The following is a 17276-nucleotide window of genomic DNA, read 5'->3' on the forward strand; positions in this document are numbered from 1 at the left end:
CGTGGAGAGGACACGTAGTGCCTCAAAAACATCCCCCTCCTCCTCCAACAATGAAAACATTCTTGGCAAATACCTTTGCATAGGTCCGTCTGGTGGCAGTCCAAGAATTTCACCTTTACCGACACAACAAGAGAGCGCCCCCACCATCCCCCCGCCACGGCCCACTTAATCCTGGCCACATTCCGAAAACCAACTAAATAAAACCGCGCTACTAGGTCCGCAGTCGCCACCACATTCCCACCAACGTGGTTACTGTTAGGGTACATATTACCACTCTGACTGGGGCATGCACTGTGGGCCGAAGCACACCTGTATTGTATGTGACGTTAGCTCTGCTGAGCAGGGTACTGCAATGGGATACATTTATGTACCGCCGATGGATTCCAGGGAGCCACTCATGCTGTGGGTCCACAGGGACTTCACATTAGGGATTTGTACCTGCCAGTGTCTATGTATTAAAAACCCCGGTCAGACTGGGGCATGCAGTGTGGGCCGAAGACCACCTGCATTTAATCTAACGTTAGTTTGCTGTCCAGGGCACTGCAATGGGATGTATTTATGTACCGCCGGTGGCTTCCTGGGACCCACCCATGCTGTCGGTCCACACGGAGTTGTAACTGCATGTGTCTACTTATAAAGAACCCCAGTCTGACTGGGGCATGCAGTGTGGGCCGAAGCCCACCTGCATTAAACCTGACGTTACCTCAGCTGTGATGGGCAATGCAATGGGATATATTTATGTACCGCCGGTGGGTTCCAGGGAGCCACCCATGCCGTGGGTCCACAGGGACTTCACATTAGGGAGTTGTACCTGCCAGTGTCTATGTATTAAAAACCCCGGTCAGACTGGGGCATGCAGTGTGGGCCGAAGACCACCTGCATTTAATCGGACGTTACCTCAGCTGTGATGGGCAATGCAATGGGATATATTTATGTACCGCCGGTGGCTTCCTGGGACCCACCCATGCTGTCGGTCCACACGGAGTTGTAACTGCATGTGTCCACTTTTAAAGAACCCCAGTCTGACTGGGGCATGCAGTGTGGGCCGAAGCCCACCCGCATTAAACCTGACGTTACCTCAGCTGTGATGGGCAATGCAATGGGATATATTTATGTACTGCCGGTGGGTTCCAGGGAGCCACCCATGCTGTGGGTGCACACGGAATTCCCATTGCGGAGTTGTACCTGCCTGTGACTATTTATAAAAAACCCCGGTCTGACTGGGGCATGCAGACACCTTGACAGAATGAATAGTGTGTGGCACATGGGTTCCCCATTGCTATGCCTACGTGTGCAGCTCCTGATGGAGGTGGCACAGGATTGGATTTCTCATTGCTTCTGTACAGAATTGTGGGCTATCGCCCCGCCCCTTTTAAAGAGGGTCGCTGCCTGGCCGTGCCAACCCTCTGCAGTGTGTGCCTGCGGTTCCTCCTCATGGCAGACGCACTTATAAATAGACATGAGGGTGGTGTGGCTATGATGCTAGCGTTTGGCATGAGTGCAGCTGAAGGCTGCGCAGGGACACTTTGGTGTGCGCTGTGGACACGCATCGCGCGGGGGTGGTTGGTCAGCATGTAACCCAGGAGAAGTGGCAGCGGAGTGTCATGCAGGCAGTGATTGTGCTTTGTTGGAGGTAGTGTGGTGCTTAGCTAAGGTATGCCTTGCTAATGAGGGCTTTTCAGAAGTAAAAATTGTTGGGAGGGGGGGGGCACTCTTGCCGCTATTGTGGCTTAATAGTGGGACCTGGGAGCCTGAGATGCAGCCCAACATGTAGCCCCTTGCCTGCCCTATCCGTTTCTGTGTCGTTCCCATCACTTTCTTGAATTGCCCAGCTTTTCACAAATGAAAACCTTAGCGAGCATCGGCGATACACAAATATTCTGGAGTCGCCCATTGACTTCAATGGGGTTCGTTACTCGAAACGAACTCTCGAGCATCGCGGAAAGTTCGACTCGAGTAACGAGCACCCGAGTATTTTGGTGCTCGCTCATCTCTAGTAGTCTTCCATTTTTTCTTCGAGGTGCGAGGTGCATTCACCTATAGCTATAATATCGTTGTCAATGGAAGAGACCGTTTCTTTAGTATCTTTCTGTATTGTTTCTTTCAGATCTTGAAACATGGCCTTAAGGATCTCTGGTGAAATATGTTCTGGTTTTATATTGATTTGTTTGGGCAGTGTGGCATCTTGGAAAGAGATTTCTTGTTTGTGTGGAGAATCTCCATTATTTTTATTAGGAGAGTTTGGAGGATGAGATACTTGACTCACATTTAATGGTAGAGTTAGAGTTCATTGTATCTCACTGAGATCTTGATGAGAGCTATATAAGAAAAGAAAGAAGTTAGCTTAGGAGGACTAGCGCCCCTCTTTTTGCTCTTGTCATGTTTGTGAATTCCGTAGTACATGAAATGGAATAGTTGTTAGCAAAAGATTAAGCTGACAGATCTGGAGGAGACAAAACCCCCGCTTAATCAAGCTGGTTGAAAAATAATGTCTAGGTATGTGTGCCTCAGGCCATTATGGATGGACCTTTAACTGTACATTTCTTCAGAAATTGGCTGAGTCTGGTTTTAGGATAGTAGATTCTTATGTATACCACTGGGTGGCAGTAATCGTTTAGAGACAATAGGTAGATGGTATGGAAGAACCATATCTTAGATTAAACAAATCTGTAGATTTGTAGAAAATGAGAGAAAGGCAGCATGCAGTGAGGTGATCTGTTATTCAATCCAGGGAAGTAATATGCAACACATGGTGTCTCTTCGGAGACTTGGTATGATCCTTATGTTGGAGAATTATTGTAGGTGCCCCCTTAAAAATAGGAGAGCTGCAGGCCTGTGATTACACAGAAAAGACAGGGCACAGTACCCTTCCCTACCCTCCTCTTTTCCAGAATTGGAGTAGCAGTAGTAGAGTCCCACTCCACTTTGCCCAACAAAATGGCAGCCACTGTATAAGCAAAGCCCTGTGAAGTCAAGATAGCGGATCCAGGTGGTGCATGGCTGATGTGAAGGATCTGCCAGGACTCTGGTCACAGAAGGCCTGACCACCTTTCCACTCTGGGGTTCTGGTACTGGGCTGAAATGCTTCAGGTGACGAGCTTCAGGAGAGCTTTCTCTCTCCTCTTTTTGGCACCATTATCAGAAGCTTTGTGGGCCAGAGCGCCAGCCAGGCCACAGGTGCCAGATGTTGGCGAACCCCGCTATCCTGAGAAAGGAGCAGGAGAGGCGGCCGATGCAGTCAGGTGAGCCGCAGGGCCAAACCTCCACTGGGCGAAAGAGTACAGAAAATCTAGGCCAAAGACAGCAATGCTTCAGTGGGCAGCAACAGGCCACAAGCCTAAGCCACAGCTCGGCACAAAGTGTGACCCAGGGAACTCTCACCTAGGATGAGGAAGGATGCCCAGAGGCAAGGAAGGTGAGGATGCCTTTGTAGGCAGCCAGAACTATAGAGCTGCATGTCTGTTCCTGCTGGTAGCTAAGTCATGCCCCATGTGACTTTTTAATGTATATGTTATGTAAGTAAGGGAGATGGAATAAATCCTCCGCAGTGCCACCTAATAAAAGGCAGTATTCCTTCATGCCAAAGTCAGACTTTTTATACAAGCCTTGTTACAATGACCAGGAATTACAAGCAAAGCCAGACTCCATGTACATACAGCTGTTTCAGGATTTTTGCCCTTCATCAGTGTACAGTAGAAGTCTGGCTTTGCTACTCAGAGGCCTGGAACGGGGTCAAAAACGCTATCTTTTCTCCTTAGGGAGAGCAACTATAAACTAAGTAAGGAGACTCTAATTGCCATAAACGCTCCTCTGGGTAATATGCAAATAAGAAAGATGGACTAAATCCTCTACAGTGCCACCTAATGAAAGGCAGCATTCCTTCATGCCAAAGTCAGACTTTTTATACAAGCCTTGTACAAGCAATGACCGGGAACTACAAGCAAAGCCAGACTCCATGTACATACAGCTGTAATTCCCGGTCATTGTAACAAGGCTTGTATAAAAAGTCTGACTTTGGCATGAAGGAATGCTGCCTTTCAATAGGTGGCACTGTAGAGGATTTATTCCATCTCCCTTATTTGCATATTACCCAGAGGAGTGTGCATGGCCATTTGAGTCTCCTTACTTAGTTTAAAGTTGCTCTCCCTAAAGAGAAAATATAGCGTTTCCTCAGTTCTCCCACCCTGACTAGCCTGATGGTGATTCAATCTAAGTCCTTTAGGTTTCCTACACATTTGACCCATTGACCATTTATAGAGAGCTGTGATACTCTGATTAGAGTGATAGAATCCAATTCTGTGATCTCTACCTGCTGTTAGTGGATGGAAACTTTGGGCAGATTTACTAAACTTACCCTCCAGTTCTGGGACAAAATTTTGTCCAGGTACTGGAGGAGGGTATTATATTACCTGCATTGGTCCTTTGCCTTGTAGCCCCGCGATCTGTCCGATTTTTGCTCTTCCAAGATAGCTAATGAAATCTTCTAGCTGTGTAATGCACACTGTGCATAGGTAGTCTGAGGCACCTTTGTGCTGCTCTCTAATTAGCCAGTGGTGATCACATGGGCAGTGCTGGCCAATCAGAGAATGCACTATAGGGATTAGTAAACAATTTTGGCAACCACCTTGGATGAGTGAAAACTGAACCTACAGTTGTGTACCTGTGGGGCAATGGCTCTGAGAACCAACGGCAGGAAATATAACGCCTCCCCCTGGTCCCTAACTTTGCTCTGAAAAAAGAAGGCTGTTTTATGGCTGTCTAATATATAGACAGCGTAGTTACTAAAGCAATCCAAAGAGTCACCAAATCTATCACGGTGCTGCACACTATATGATAGATTTGGCACATTTGTTCTGCACGTTTGACTCAGTTTCCTATTTTATAGCATTTCTTCGCCGATATACTTTAGACATATTTATTTGCACCAATTACCTGCTGCACACAAGTACTAATTCTAGTGTATTTTAGCAATTCGACAAATTTGTGTTTCCTCTTTTAGACACTTTAAAAAATTTCTAGCAAGGCGCAAACATTTGTACTTTTTTAGAGCAGATTATTAATAAATTTGTCCAAAATAGTCTGCACCAAAATTTTGGTACAACTAATGCCGTAATTTTAGTAGAACAGAAATGGTAAATCTGTCCCATTATGGCTTCTTGGACTCCAGAATCCATCATGTCCAGATGACACTGGGTGAGCAAGAGCTTAACAAGAGCACTGCCATTCACAGCAAGCAGAGATCTGTAGCCTGATTGGAAACACAAAGTAGGGGAGTATAGGTGGCACAGATAGAGTTTATGGAGACTGGTTCACCCCTGATTGAGGGCTTCTTCAGTTTTAAACATTTTTCTCTTCTATTATACAGATGTCCAAGATATACCGGACACTTTCTCGGTTCAAGGAGATCAGAGTCATCTCTTTCAGGTGAGTTTGGATTGTTCACGTTGGTGCTACTCCACCTCACCATCGCTTGGAGTATCTAAATGAAATACCGTGATACCCCTTCAACTTCTTATGAGTAGTTTGTTTCTGTCACCCTCCATGTCTCTATCAGACCAGGCAGTATAATAGTGGACCACGAGCTTCTCCTGAAGGTGGACTATAGAGTTCGCTTGGAAGAAACGCTACAAGCAGAGAGCCAGCTGCGTACCACCTTACATGAACTGAATTGCACATCTAATGAGACAGGTAAAGACTGAGGGCTTCACAGCTTCATACACTCATTTTATATGTTTTCATTGTTTTGTTGTATCCAGTAGGTGGATGCATTAATATAGAAGCAGTAATACTACTTTTACAGATACACTTTTTTAAAGACCCCCATCTAATAGCATATTGCATCACCTTTGGCCTACAGAACCACAGCAATTCTTTGCATTAGGTGAATAAACCAGTCTGCAGTTGGCCCCCCATGGACAGGAAGCTTCTTGTAGTTGCTGCAGATTAGATGGCGGTGCTGACATGTTCTGACCAGCTGACAGGAAGGGGTCATCGATTCATGCTGCCTGCACCAAATCAGCATGGTGCAACAAAAATCTGTATCCATCTGACCAGGTGATGTTTTTCTACTGCTCAGTGATACAATTTTTTTCACTTTTTTGCCCCCTGGAATCTCGCCTTTCTGTTTCTCTTCCTCTTATACACAGTGGTGCTGGAACTTATAGTGCGCTGTTATAGCCCATCCATGCTAAAGAACAGTGAGTTGGCATTAGTAGAAGCACCAGAGTTGTATTCAATTGCTCTTGACTGTGCAACACCCGTTGGTCAGAGTGACTCCTGACATCCTCCTCTGACCTCTTATGGAAATGAGTTGTTTCCGTCCACAGATCCGCTTCTGCTGGATGTTTTACCCCAATCGCGCCATTCTCGGTATACTCTCCACACTGTTACATAAGAAAACCCCATGCGGTTGGCAGTGAAATCCCGGCCCCAGCTAGTCTAGCACCGATGACCGGCCTCATTAGAAGTCGCTCACATTTTCCCATCTAATGTGGATTCACCTTGAAACTGATCTGTAGAAAACTTGGCACGTGATTTATGCTGCACTCCGAGGTCACGGGGAGAATATACATACAGGGAAGTGCCAATTGTGAGATGGTAGAGGGGAGAGGCGTAACTTGAAGCTCCTGGGCCCCAATGCAAAACCTGTAACAGGGCCCCCAACTATAATGCTTTATTCATAGTACTGGGCTTCCTATATGGAGAAGAGAGGCCTTATGGGCCCCCTAAGGCTCCTGGGCCCGGGTGCAACCGCATCCCCTGCATCCCCTGCATCCCCTATAGTTACGCCCCTGGTAGGGGGGCTTTAAAAAGGGAGCACTCAGTGAATTGCAGATGTTTTTTCTTTGCGTGTACAGTATATTCCTATTCACAAATCAATCATCTATATGTGCTGGATTACCAGAAATTCCGTATGATCAGACTGTATTCTAGTCTCATGAAGTACCTACATTTCTGCTAGCGTTTTATGTTAGAACCAAGTGCTGGATTATCGGATGTCGTTATGAAGGACCTTTATTGTGTCGTTACATCTCTCGCTCTCTATCATCATCTGCGGTTCAGCGCAGCCTTGTGATCATATAAATCGCTGATTGATGACTTCTCTTCTCTCCAACAGACAGACTTTGCTTCAACATCACTAAAACATCAATCAATAGCGAAAATATCACAGAATCAGGTAAAATATATTAAAGAGGTTGTCTGCTTAGAAATGAACTTTTTTTTAAAAATTTAGCGGCCGCAGCATCACCTATTCTCCTGGCATCAGTACTCACATCCTGGGCACCATGATGCCAGGAGTTTGGAAAGCTGATTCTGCAGTCTCTGACTGGCAGGCGATGACTTCCACTGTCAACAGAGACTGTGGGGCTGCAGCAGATCTTTAGGGCTTAGTCACACGGGTGCATCCGGGCGCCGATGCGCCCGTCTCCCTGCAGGATAAGACGGCCGCACTGCAGGTGCGGAGAAAGAACACATGACCGTCTCCATTGCCGGTCATGTGTTCTTTCTTCCGGTGCTGCAAAGACTCGTCCGCACCTGCAGTGCGGCCGTCTTCTTCGTGCAGGAAGACGGGCCCATCGGCGCCTGGATGCGCCCGTGTGACTAAGCCCTTAGTGAAAATAATATATACATCGTTGGTACAAAAAGCAAGAAATAGGGAGTATATGAATAATTGCAGAGACACCTGTCTTACAAAGTAGAAAATATACATAGGAATTTCTGAGAGCTACACTATTATCTATAGTCCTAGGCATATAACAGGGTCTTTTGGCAGCTTTTTTAAATAACATTTTCCTGGGAGTTTTGCCAACATAATATGTGAAATAAACAAAATGTCTGCAGTGTAAAAACAATCCTTCCTCTAGAAGTTTTTGGACTGGAATGAAACTTTCTCTGTGTGATTGTATTGCTGATATAAGGGCTCATTCCCACAGCCGTATATGTAAAGTGCTGCGCATCTCCCCACAGTGTTTTACACTTTTCCAGACATACACACTGCTGGCAGAGAACTTATTGGCCTCTAGCTTGGATACAAGATGTGGTATGGGTGGGCATAGAGGCTCTAGTACCCTGTTGAAGTGCCTCTAGCTTGGATTCAAGGTGTGATACGGGCAAGCATGGAGGTTGTAGTACCCTGTTGTACCGCCTCTAGCTTGGATACAAGGTATGATACGGACGAGCATAGAGGCTCTAGTACCCTGTTGTACCTCTTCTAGCTTAGATATAAGATGCAATAGGGACTGGATGCTCTAGTACTCTGTTGTACAGCCTCTAGCTTGAATGCAAGATCTGATACGAGTGAGCATGGATGCCCTAGTACCCTGTTAGGCTGCCTTTTGCTTGGATACAAGATGTGATACGGGTGGGCATGGAGGCTCTGGTACCCTGTTAGGCTGCCTTTTGCTTGGATACAAGATGTGATACGGGTGGGCATGGAGGCATGCAGGTTCTGTATGGTATTCTGCAGCATATCTCTTCGTATTTGCTGTAACTGAGCCTCTAGATTCTGCAAACCCATAGGCAGTGGAAATTGGCATCTCAGATGGTCCCATACAAGTTCTATTGGCAATAAATCTGGTGACCGGGCAGTCTGAGATGTAGCTGTGTGTCAAGTTTTGCAGGGGCGTGATTGTTTTGACAAAGAGTGTAAAAAGTGTATAAAGAACATGTAAGGCCGGTCTCACATGACCAGATTTGAATTGCGGATTCCGCAATTGTATAACATTCAGTAATATGCAGTTCAATCAAATACATGGGATCACACAATTCTGCTCACATTAGCTGGTTGGAACCTGCTCGTGGAAAATAAATGCAGCATTTTCTATTTTACCACAAAATCCAAATTACATTGCGCATGGGCTGCGGGTACCCGCGCCATTGCTAATTCACAGCATGGGAAATACAAAAAAAAAAAGCTGCACTGCTCTTGACCGCCTGCATGTGTATGCGGTGATACACAATACAATTACACACCATACGTAGGGTCACCGGTCAGGCTCACAGACAGAATCCACTGCGGGCCTCCCGCATGCGGAATACAACCCGGTTGTGTGAGCCTGGCCTAAGTTAGCTAATTGGCCGATAGAGATACATTTAAGCAGGTGATCGTTTATTGGTAGAATCAGAAGTAAAATATATGTCTGAAAACACATTATTTTAACATTAGTCCGTTGCTCTTTCAGTATTCTCAGACAAGATTACCTAAGGCATCATACACTCTGTAGACCTGCAGGCACCCCAAGTTCCAATATACACACCACTGCAGTACAGAAATATTGTGCACCAGCGTTATGGAGTTGAGGTTTAGATGCGTGACAAGGTCCATGTAAGAGTTCACCTATGCTGTATTCTGCCCATTTTTAGATCTGTGCTTGGAGGAGAAGTGCATTCCCCAGAATATGAGGCCTTACTTCTATGGAGTGAACATGTCACAGTATCTGCTCTGTGTCACCAAGTGCAGCATCAGGCACCAAGCTCCAATAAACTGTAACTGGGGGCAGTGCTCTGTCAGTCTTGTGGGACCCCGATGCTAGTAAGACCCTTATAACTTATGAATCCCTATCTCTCTGTTACCTCAATATGTCCTGATTAGAGATGAGCGAGTATACTCGCTAAGGCACTTTACTCGAGCGAGTAGTGCCTTAGCCGAGTATCTCCCCGCTCACCTCTAAAGATTCGGGAGCCGGCGCGGGGCGGGGAGCGGCGGGGGAGAGCGGGGAGATCTCTCTCTCCACCCCGCTTTCCCCCTGCTCCCCGCCGCAACTCACTTGTCACCTGCGGTGGCCCCCGAATCTTTAGAGACGAGTGGGGAGATACTCGGCTAAGGCACTACTCGCTCGAGTAAAGGGCCTTAGCGAGTATACTCGCTCATCTCTAGTCCTGATGCTATTCTTGTAGTCAAATGTGCCTGATGGAGGCTTCGATGTAGATGTGAACTGAGCCTTATATCAAGGGATTTCGATGCTAACTGTGCCTTGATAACTCTCAATGCTGTTGGTCAACATGCAGTACTATTTTAAATGACCACATGCAAATATCATCATGAGTGGTGCCAAGTGATAAGCTCAACTCTGCTCTATCTGTATATAGTTAAATATGTGTATAACCTAATTCTTTCCAATAGTCCAAGAAAGAAATTCTGCTCATAATGTTCCTCTTCGCATTGTTCTTCTTGGCTGTTGTACTGAACTATGATAATAAGGTCTAAGAGATAGCTGTAAAAATGCATCAAAATTCAGTCACCAGGCTGTTAGCGCAGGTGAACACAAGTGGTTGGAGTGGCCAAGACAGCTCCGCTGATCTTAGTTTATATGGACTCCTGTTTTGTAAGAGTTTCAGTTTGCAGAGTTTCAGCAAAAAGTTTAGTCCATTCTGAATTAGCGCAAACTGAACCAAAACTTCGTCTGTACCCCTAATACTGGTTGATACAACTATCTAAGAGCCATAAAAGCTCTCAGCATCCTCGCTGTGGTTCTCTAGTCAAATCTGACCAAGGGTAATATCTGCCAGGAGTTTCTATGTTCTCCCTGTGTTTGTGTTGGTTTATTTCTCATAATAATTACCTTGATTTAATTAGCACATTTATGGAGGAGAAGCCAGATGTTGTCCTTGATCAGATGTGTCTGGACAAGGTTGTTGAGATGGAGGAGGAGAAGGTTGTTGAAAAGGAGGAGGTTTTTGAAGAGGAGGAGAGCAGAAGGTTGTTGAGCAGGAGGTTGTTGAGATGGAAGAGGAGAAGGTTGTTGAGAAGGAGGAGGACAAAGAGGTTGTTGAGTAGGAGAGGAGAAGTTTGCTGAGGAGGAGGTTGTTGAGGAGAAGGAGGCTAGAAGACGGTTGTAGAGATGAAGGAGCAGGTTGTTGTTGAGAAGGAGGTTGTTGAGATGGAGGAGGTTGTTGAGATGCAGGAAGTTGCTGAGATGGAGGAGGTTGTTGAGGAGGTTGTTTTAATGGGTTTGGCTGAGATGAACCGCCCCAGGTTTGGGTTTGCACTGCACTTTGAACAAGTTTGACCTGAAACAGAGTTGAACTGTTTTGGTTCACTAAACACTAGTCATAAATACAGATTTAGGTCAATATTTCTATGTTTTTTGGGCTATAACAGCAGATGAGCAGTTCCAGCACCATTATGTCTGATAAGTAGAAAGCAGAAGTAGAAAGTAGAAGTAGAAAGACGAGACTCCAATTGACAAAACAGCACAAAAATTGTATCATTGAGCAGCAGAAAAACATCTCCTGGTCAGATAAATCAAGATTTCTGTTTGCTGATGGGAGGTCAGCATTTGGCACAAGCAGCATGAATAGATGACCCCTTCCTGCCAGGCTGGTCAGAACATCTCTCTCATTGCTAGATAAGCTTCTAAGGAGCAACCACAATACTTGCAGAAGGAGCTGTTTTGAAATTCCATTTACTAAGCAGATATAGCAGAATTGGGTTTGTCATTTGATGTTTCTTTTGGGCCCCGGATAACTCACAACTCTATGCCAAGTCTGCATGCCCATCTACAATAATGCGATGCCCTGGGTATATAGCTGACATCCACTATAAAACTGGCATTTGTTATGTGTGTGCATACTTTAAACTGGAATATCTCACTGTTTTTCACTTTTCCCACATTTTTCTCCCCTGCTTTCTTATAATCTGTAGCTGTCCACTGTGATTTAGTTATTGATGTCTTTCCATTGCAGCTGTGATACCTCAGACCAGTTCTGGTACATGGGAGATCGATGTCAGACGGCAGTTAGTAAGCCGGGTGTCTATGGTGGAGTGACCGTTGGTCTGACTGTGCTGCTCATGATCATTGTAGTTCTTGTCGTTGCTTTATGTCGACGTCGCCGCGGCTCAGGCATAGATCCGTAAGTGGCAAATGTAGCATTATATATTCTGTGTGTCAATTCCTCATGGCTTTCAAGATCTTGCCTTGCTGTCAGTGAATGGTAATTACTTATGTACAGAGTCCACCAAAAGAATCAGCACTGACTAATCCTGCTCACATATTTGAGGGTTTCTTGCTCTGTATTAGTGCAGGCAATAACTACACTATGTTGACAACAGTACTGGCCCCCCACTAGTCCCATGCTGTCAGGTGATGTGTGAGCATTAGGTATAAAGGCTCTGGTGGTGGGATGTCACCATCCAATCAGTATGGGGCATCAGAGCTTCTCGACCTTCTAGAGTCCACTGTTGGCCATGTCATTGGGAGATGGAGACCGTCCGGTATGCGATGCTGCCACATTCAGGGGGACCTCATAAAATGACAGAACTTGGACAATAAAGCCTTGTAGGAGCTGTGAAGACATCACACACATCGTCTGCCCTTGCTCAAGCGGTCTCACAGGACATTGGAGGATACATTAGCACCAGAACCATCCGTAGGGAACGGCCTGGATAAGTGGCTGCACACAACATCCCAGCAGTGACTGCACAGCAGCGCTTGCGATGGGGCTTGGAGCTGAATCAAGGTACACCAATGCCTGGAGAATGGTTTCTACACCACTGCATTATGCCAACAGTGAAGTTTGCATGGGGTTCAGTTATGGTGTTTGGGGTGTTTCTGCTGGGAAGGACTAGGACCATTGGTTATAGTGAAGTCTACCCTCAATGCCAATGGGTACTGAGACATTATGGACCATGTGGCATCACCTACCCTGTGGTAATATTCTTGTACAGCTCCATGTCACTACCAACATGGCTGAGCGCCATGTCATACGGCACGTGGTGTTGAGGATTGGTTTAAGGAGCAGAACATCTGCAAACTTCATTGTCCGGCCCAAAGTCCAAATCTCAATCCAATTGAGCATCTTTGGCACAAACTAGACCGTGTACCCATGCGCGCCCATCATCGTCCGCATCACTATCTGAAGCTTCTCCAGGAATGGAGGCAAATTCCTTCACACATCTATGGGAACTTGGTGGAAACCAGCCGAGGAGGGCGACTGCAGTCATTGAGGCCGAAGGCGGCCAAACACTGGATTGAAAAATGTGAATAAAACAAAATGTTGTCACCTTCTATGTGCGTTCCAATACTTCTGCCAACATAGTGTATAAGCCTGAAATTCCATGCAGGCGATACGTTTATGCTACTAGTCCATTGATTGTCAGGACTGATACCTTGTAAGGCTGTATTCTCACAGCAAGTGAAACTCAGACCAATATCACGCTTGTAAACTTGCAATTTTCCCTGTGATTGTCCTGCATGTAAAAAACATGTTATTTCAAGTGCGATTGTTTTGGGCTCCAATAGAATAGAATGGGCGCCACTACCCCCCAAAAATAGAAAGGTCGCAGCATATTCTCTCTTGCAGAATCCCACATATAAGAGAACCCATTGCATATAATGGGCTGTATTGTCATGCAAGCTATTTACATCCAGGAACACAGAAGACTTGCATGAGATTATTGGCCATGTGAATATGGCTTTAGAAAGCTTTCACACAAGATAGAATTACACCATAGGAAGTACCACAAGCCACAGTAAACTACACACCAAAAACCGCAGGCTTAACCCTTTCCAATCCACTGTATGACCTCTGAAGACATTATGATTTAAGGTTGTACAGCTCCGATGTTGGAAGACATCCGTCTGGGTTCTCTTACTGTATATTGCCAGCCGCTCTGCTGTCGGAGCCTATCCAACGTGTCACCCCATGCAGTACTGGCTTTAGCCAGCAGATAGTACCGTTGTATAATGGCAGAAAAAGAGTAAGCCCCCTAGGAAAACCAGGATACAAATTGGATTGGAAAGGGTTAAGCCCGAGGACAGAGGTGTAACTTGAAGCTTCTGGGCCCCAATGCAAAACCTGGAACAGAGCCCCAACTATAATGCTTTATTCATAGTACTGGGCTTATTTTATAGAGAAGAAAGGCCTTATGGGCCCCCAAAGGCTCCTTGGCCCGGGTGCAACTGCATTCCCTATAGTTACGCCCCTGCCTGAGGAAGAACCCTGAGAGGTTGGAAAGCTCACTAGAACATCATGTATTTTTGCTAGCCAATAAAAAGTATCCTATCCACAAGATTACTTGGTTTCTCTTGCTGGGGACAGTCACATGTTCCCCTGCAATTTTCATGTGTGTCATGCTTTTTGCACAAAATTGCACAATTTGCATCACATTTATATCAGTTTTTCACACACATTCTTCTGATGCGTGAAAAAACCAAATGTAGTTCCAATAGAATAAAATATTTTATGAACTGATGGCACTCTCATGTCATGTGAGGATCTTACATGGATTTCACGCTCTCATTGAAAATAATGTATAATTCTCAAACAAGAATCACCCAAAAACAGGACATCCAGCAATTGTTCTAACTCGGACTATCGGACCAAGAGAAAATTCGTTTGATTGAAGTAACCAATTGAAATGAATAGGTGCTTTTCCCATACGAGTTCCATCTCAGAATTGGTGTGCCTCCATTCTCAGAGTGTAAACACAGAGACTAGAGGAGCAGAGTGTAGTTTCATCATACAGCGTGAGAATTTATCAATGGTTTTGCGCCTCTTTTAGGGTATAGGACATAAATACATAAAAAAGCTGTGCCTGAGATCTGGCAGCACATGGACATCCTGTCCGACCTGCAGGACACCATGTAAGGACGTACTATTTTCATCAGAGAATTGGGCAAAAATAGGGCATGCTCAATTTTTTTTTTACTTGGACTATGTGAATTCTCCCATTCTGCTATTTACATCCAACTTTCGGACTGAATTTTTGGTCCAAACATTGGACAGAAAAAATATCCACATGCATGTGCCCTTATGGGGTAGAATGAAGTGTGGATTAAGACTAATGTATGAAATGGCAGTCCTCCCTGTCTCAGCGAGTTGCCTCTCCTGATAAATTTCCAATTGGAAGTGGGAGATGCAGCATTAGATAGGGTGATGCAGTAGCAAAGCCAACCGTAGAATGCTCGAAAATATTCCCACAGAGCTCATTGCAAGTAGCTTTGGCTGTCGATGTACTCCGTTGTCATTGCCATAGACTTTAAAATGGAGTGGAAGGATGCATGCTTGACTGCCTTGACATTCATACTCCTCCACACCACAGTCATGCAATGAGGAGGAACAGGGAAGTCTGGGCCCCCATTCTAGTATTCGTGCAGGTCCCAATCCAGAGAAGGTCCTGTGGATTGCTAATAAATGCATTCTGTAGCTAAACCCTTTCAATAGCAATGTTAATTATCAGGGATGGGGTTACACAGTAGCTTAGTGGCCCTCCTTCACTTTTAACGGCTCCTCAAAGGTTGGATCAAATAGTGATCACTGAGTTACTGTTACTGGATATGAGGAACCTAATGGAAGTTCTTGCTCAGGAACTCTCCAGTGTGGAAGGGAAGCTTCAGTAAACCGAGCATCAAGACTGCCTAGAAAGAGCAAATCTGGGTGTTCACACTGCCCTTTAAGAGGCAGGCTGAGTGCATGTGATCGATGGAGATAGCTAATAGGTGGGAGAACAGCGTGGCATCTGCTGAACAATGAAGACCGAAGATGCTTACAGACTCAACCTGTGGTCATTAGCTCTTTGTTGTGGATTGCAATACCTGACACTGCCCATGGATAAGAGTGGTGCTGTTTATGGGTAAAGAGAAGCCAAGCTGTAAAGGGTACAGGATTAGAAAAACATGGTTTCTTTCTTCTAGAAACAGCACTACACCTGCCATGGCCTTACAGATCTATTCCATTGAAGTGAATGGGGATGAGCTGCAATACCACATACAATCTACAAAGAGGTGTGGCGCTGTTTTATAAGAAAGCAGCTGTTTTTTTTTGTTTTTTTAACAATCATTCAGCAAGAGTTACTACAACACCAAGGTCAATAGAAAAAAAACCTAAGTATTTATTTTTCCTGTATAGCAACATTCAGCCAAAACCTCCTTTTAGTTCATATTTTATTTAAAGACTGTACAAAAAATGCATCTCATTAGTATTTAATCTTAGAATGATCCAGTTTCATAAAAACATTGCTAAAATTCTATTTCTTTACATTTTCTGTTTCAGGTGTTTCTCCCAAGACGTCATTTGACTGGATAAACTGTACAATGAAAGAACCTCTGCCCTCTGCAGGCAGGGTGGAGTAGTGCACTCTGATACAGGCACAACAGCTAGACTCCTTCTTCACACAATGGAATTTGGCAAGGAACCCATGTGTATTCCACACAGATATTTACATCAACTCATTTTAGATGCTGCTTCCCCACGGACTTCAGGTTGAAGTTTGCTGCCTCTTTGACCGACCGTGTCAACATACCTTTATGGCTTCTACAGTTGTTTGTACATAAACTAGAGGATGGTGTGATTCTGCTGTATGCAATGAGATGTATTAATATATTTACTTAAAGGGCTTTTACCATCAAAAACATTTATACTCTTTTCACAGGATACAATTTCTTACTTCTGAGGGTCCAACCTCTGGGTCCCCCAGGTATACCAAGATCTGCACCTTTTAATGCTACTGTGTAGTGTTGAGCAAAGTTTTGAAAAGTTTGGATCGACAGGTTCATCTGTGACAAAAAGTTTGGTTTGGTCTGAATTCATTCAAATCCAACTAGAGCTTCAGCAATACCCCTAAAACTGGTGCATGACACTGTCTAAGGGCCATAAAACTCCTTCTTCACCCCCATATATGTATGCACTAAGAACATACAAACTGCAAACCAAACTAAATCTAGATTTTTGACTCCTTACACCATCGAGGCATTCTCTCTACAGTTACATTCAGATATTGTTCAGAAATTTCTTCCCAACATTGTTGCAGAAGTTCCCACAAATCTGCTGCTCTTGTAGGTTGCTTTGCTTTCACCCTTCTGTCCAGTTTATCCCAAACAAGCACAATGGGGTTTATGTCTGGAGACTGTGCAGGCCATTCCATTCTTTAAAGCCTACCGGCTTCTTCTTGCCTTCTTAAGTAGTTCTGCCATAACCTAGAGGTATATTTTGGATCATAGTTTTGCTGTAATATGAGCCCCTGACCAACTAGGCGCACACCAGAAGGTATTACATGGCATATCAAAATGCTGTGGTAGCCCTTTTTATTCAGTGTGTCAGTCACCCTGTGCAAGTTGGCAACTCTGGATCCAGTAAAAGAACCCCAGATTATCACACTTTGTCCTCCATGTATGATAGTTGGCATCACACACTCCAGAATCATCCTTTCACCAACTTGAATCAAAATTTGCCATCTTTTGTTCATCACACATGGTTTTTGTATGCCTTCATCAGTCCATAAGACCTCCTTCCACCCTTCAGTAGTTCACTGGAGGTGCTGCTTGGCTCAGGCAAGT

The 17276-nt window shown here is 44.9% G+C and overlaps 1 protein-coding gene across 1 annotated transcript in view; it reads left to right on the top strand.

Moving 5' to 3' along the window:
• LOC136610277 (mucin-22-like) overlaps positions 1–16018 on the top strand; it is a 51493-nt gene extending 35475 nt beyond the window's left edge. Inside the window, exons 8-15 of the mRNA XM_066589510.1 lie at positions 5366–5424; positions 5555–5688; positions 6147–6263; positions 7118–7177; positions 9364–9532; positions 10577–10699; positions 11686–11853; positions 15994–16018. Coding sequence (XP_066445607.1) covers positions 5366–5424; positions 5555–5688; positions 6147–6263; positions 7118–7177; positions 9364–9532; positions 10577–10699; positions 11686–11853; positions 15994–16018 — 855 coding nt within the window. The remainder of the gene's footprint in view (positions 1–5365; positions 5425–5554; positions 5689–6146; positions 6264–7117; positions 7178–9363; positions 9533–10576; positions 10700–11685; positions 11854–15993) is intronic.
• Positions 16019–17276: the final 1258 nt, after the last annotated feature.

This window comes from Eleutherodactylus coqui, chromosome 2 (genome assembly GCF_035609145.1).
Source record: "Eleutherodactylus coqui strain aEleCoq1 chromosome 2, aEleCoq1.hap1, whole genome shotgun sequence".
NCBI lineage: Eukaryota > Metazoa > Chordata > Amphibia > Anura > Eleutherodactylidae > Eleutherodactylus > Eleutherodactylus coqui.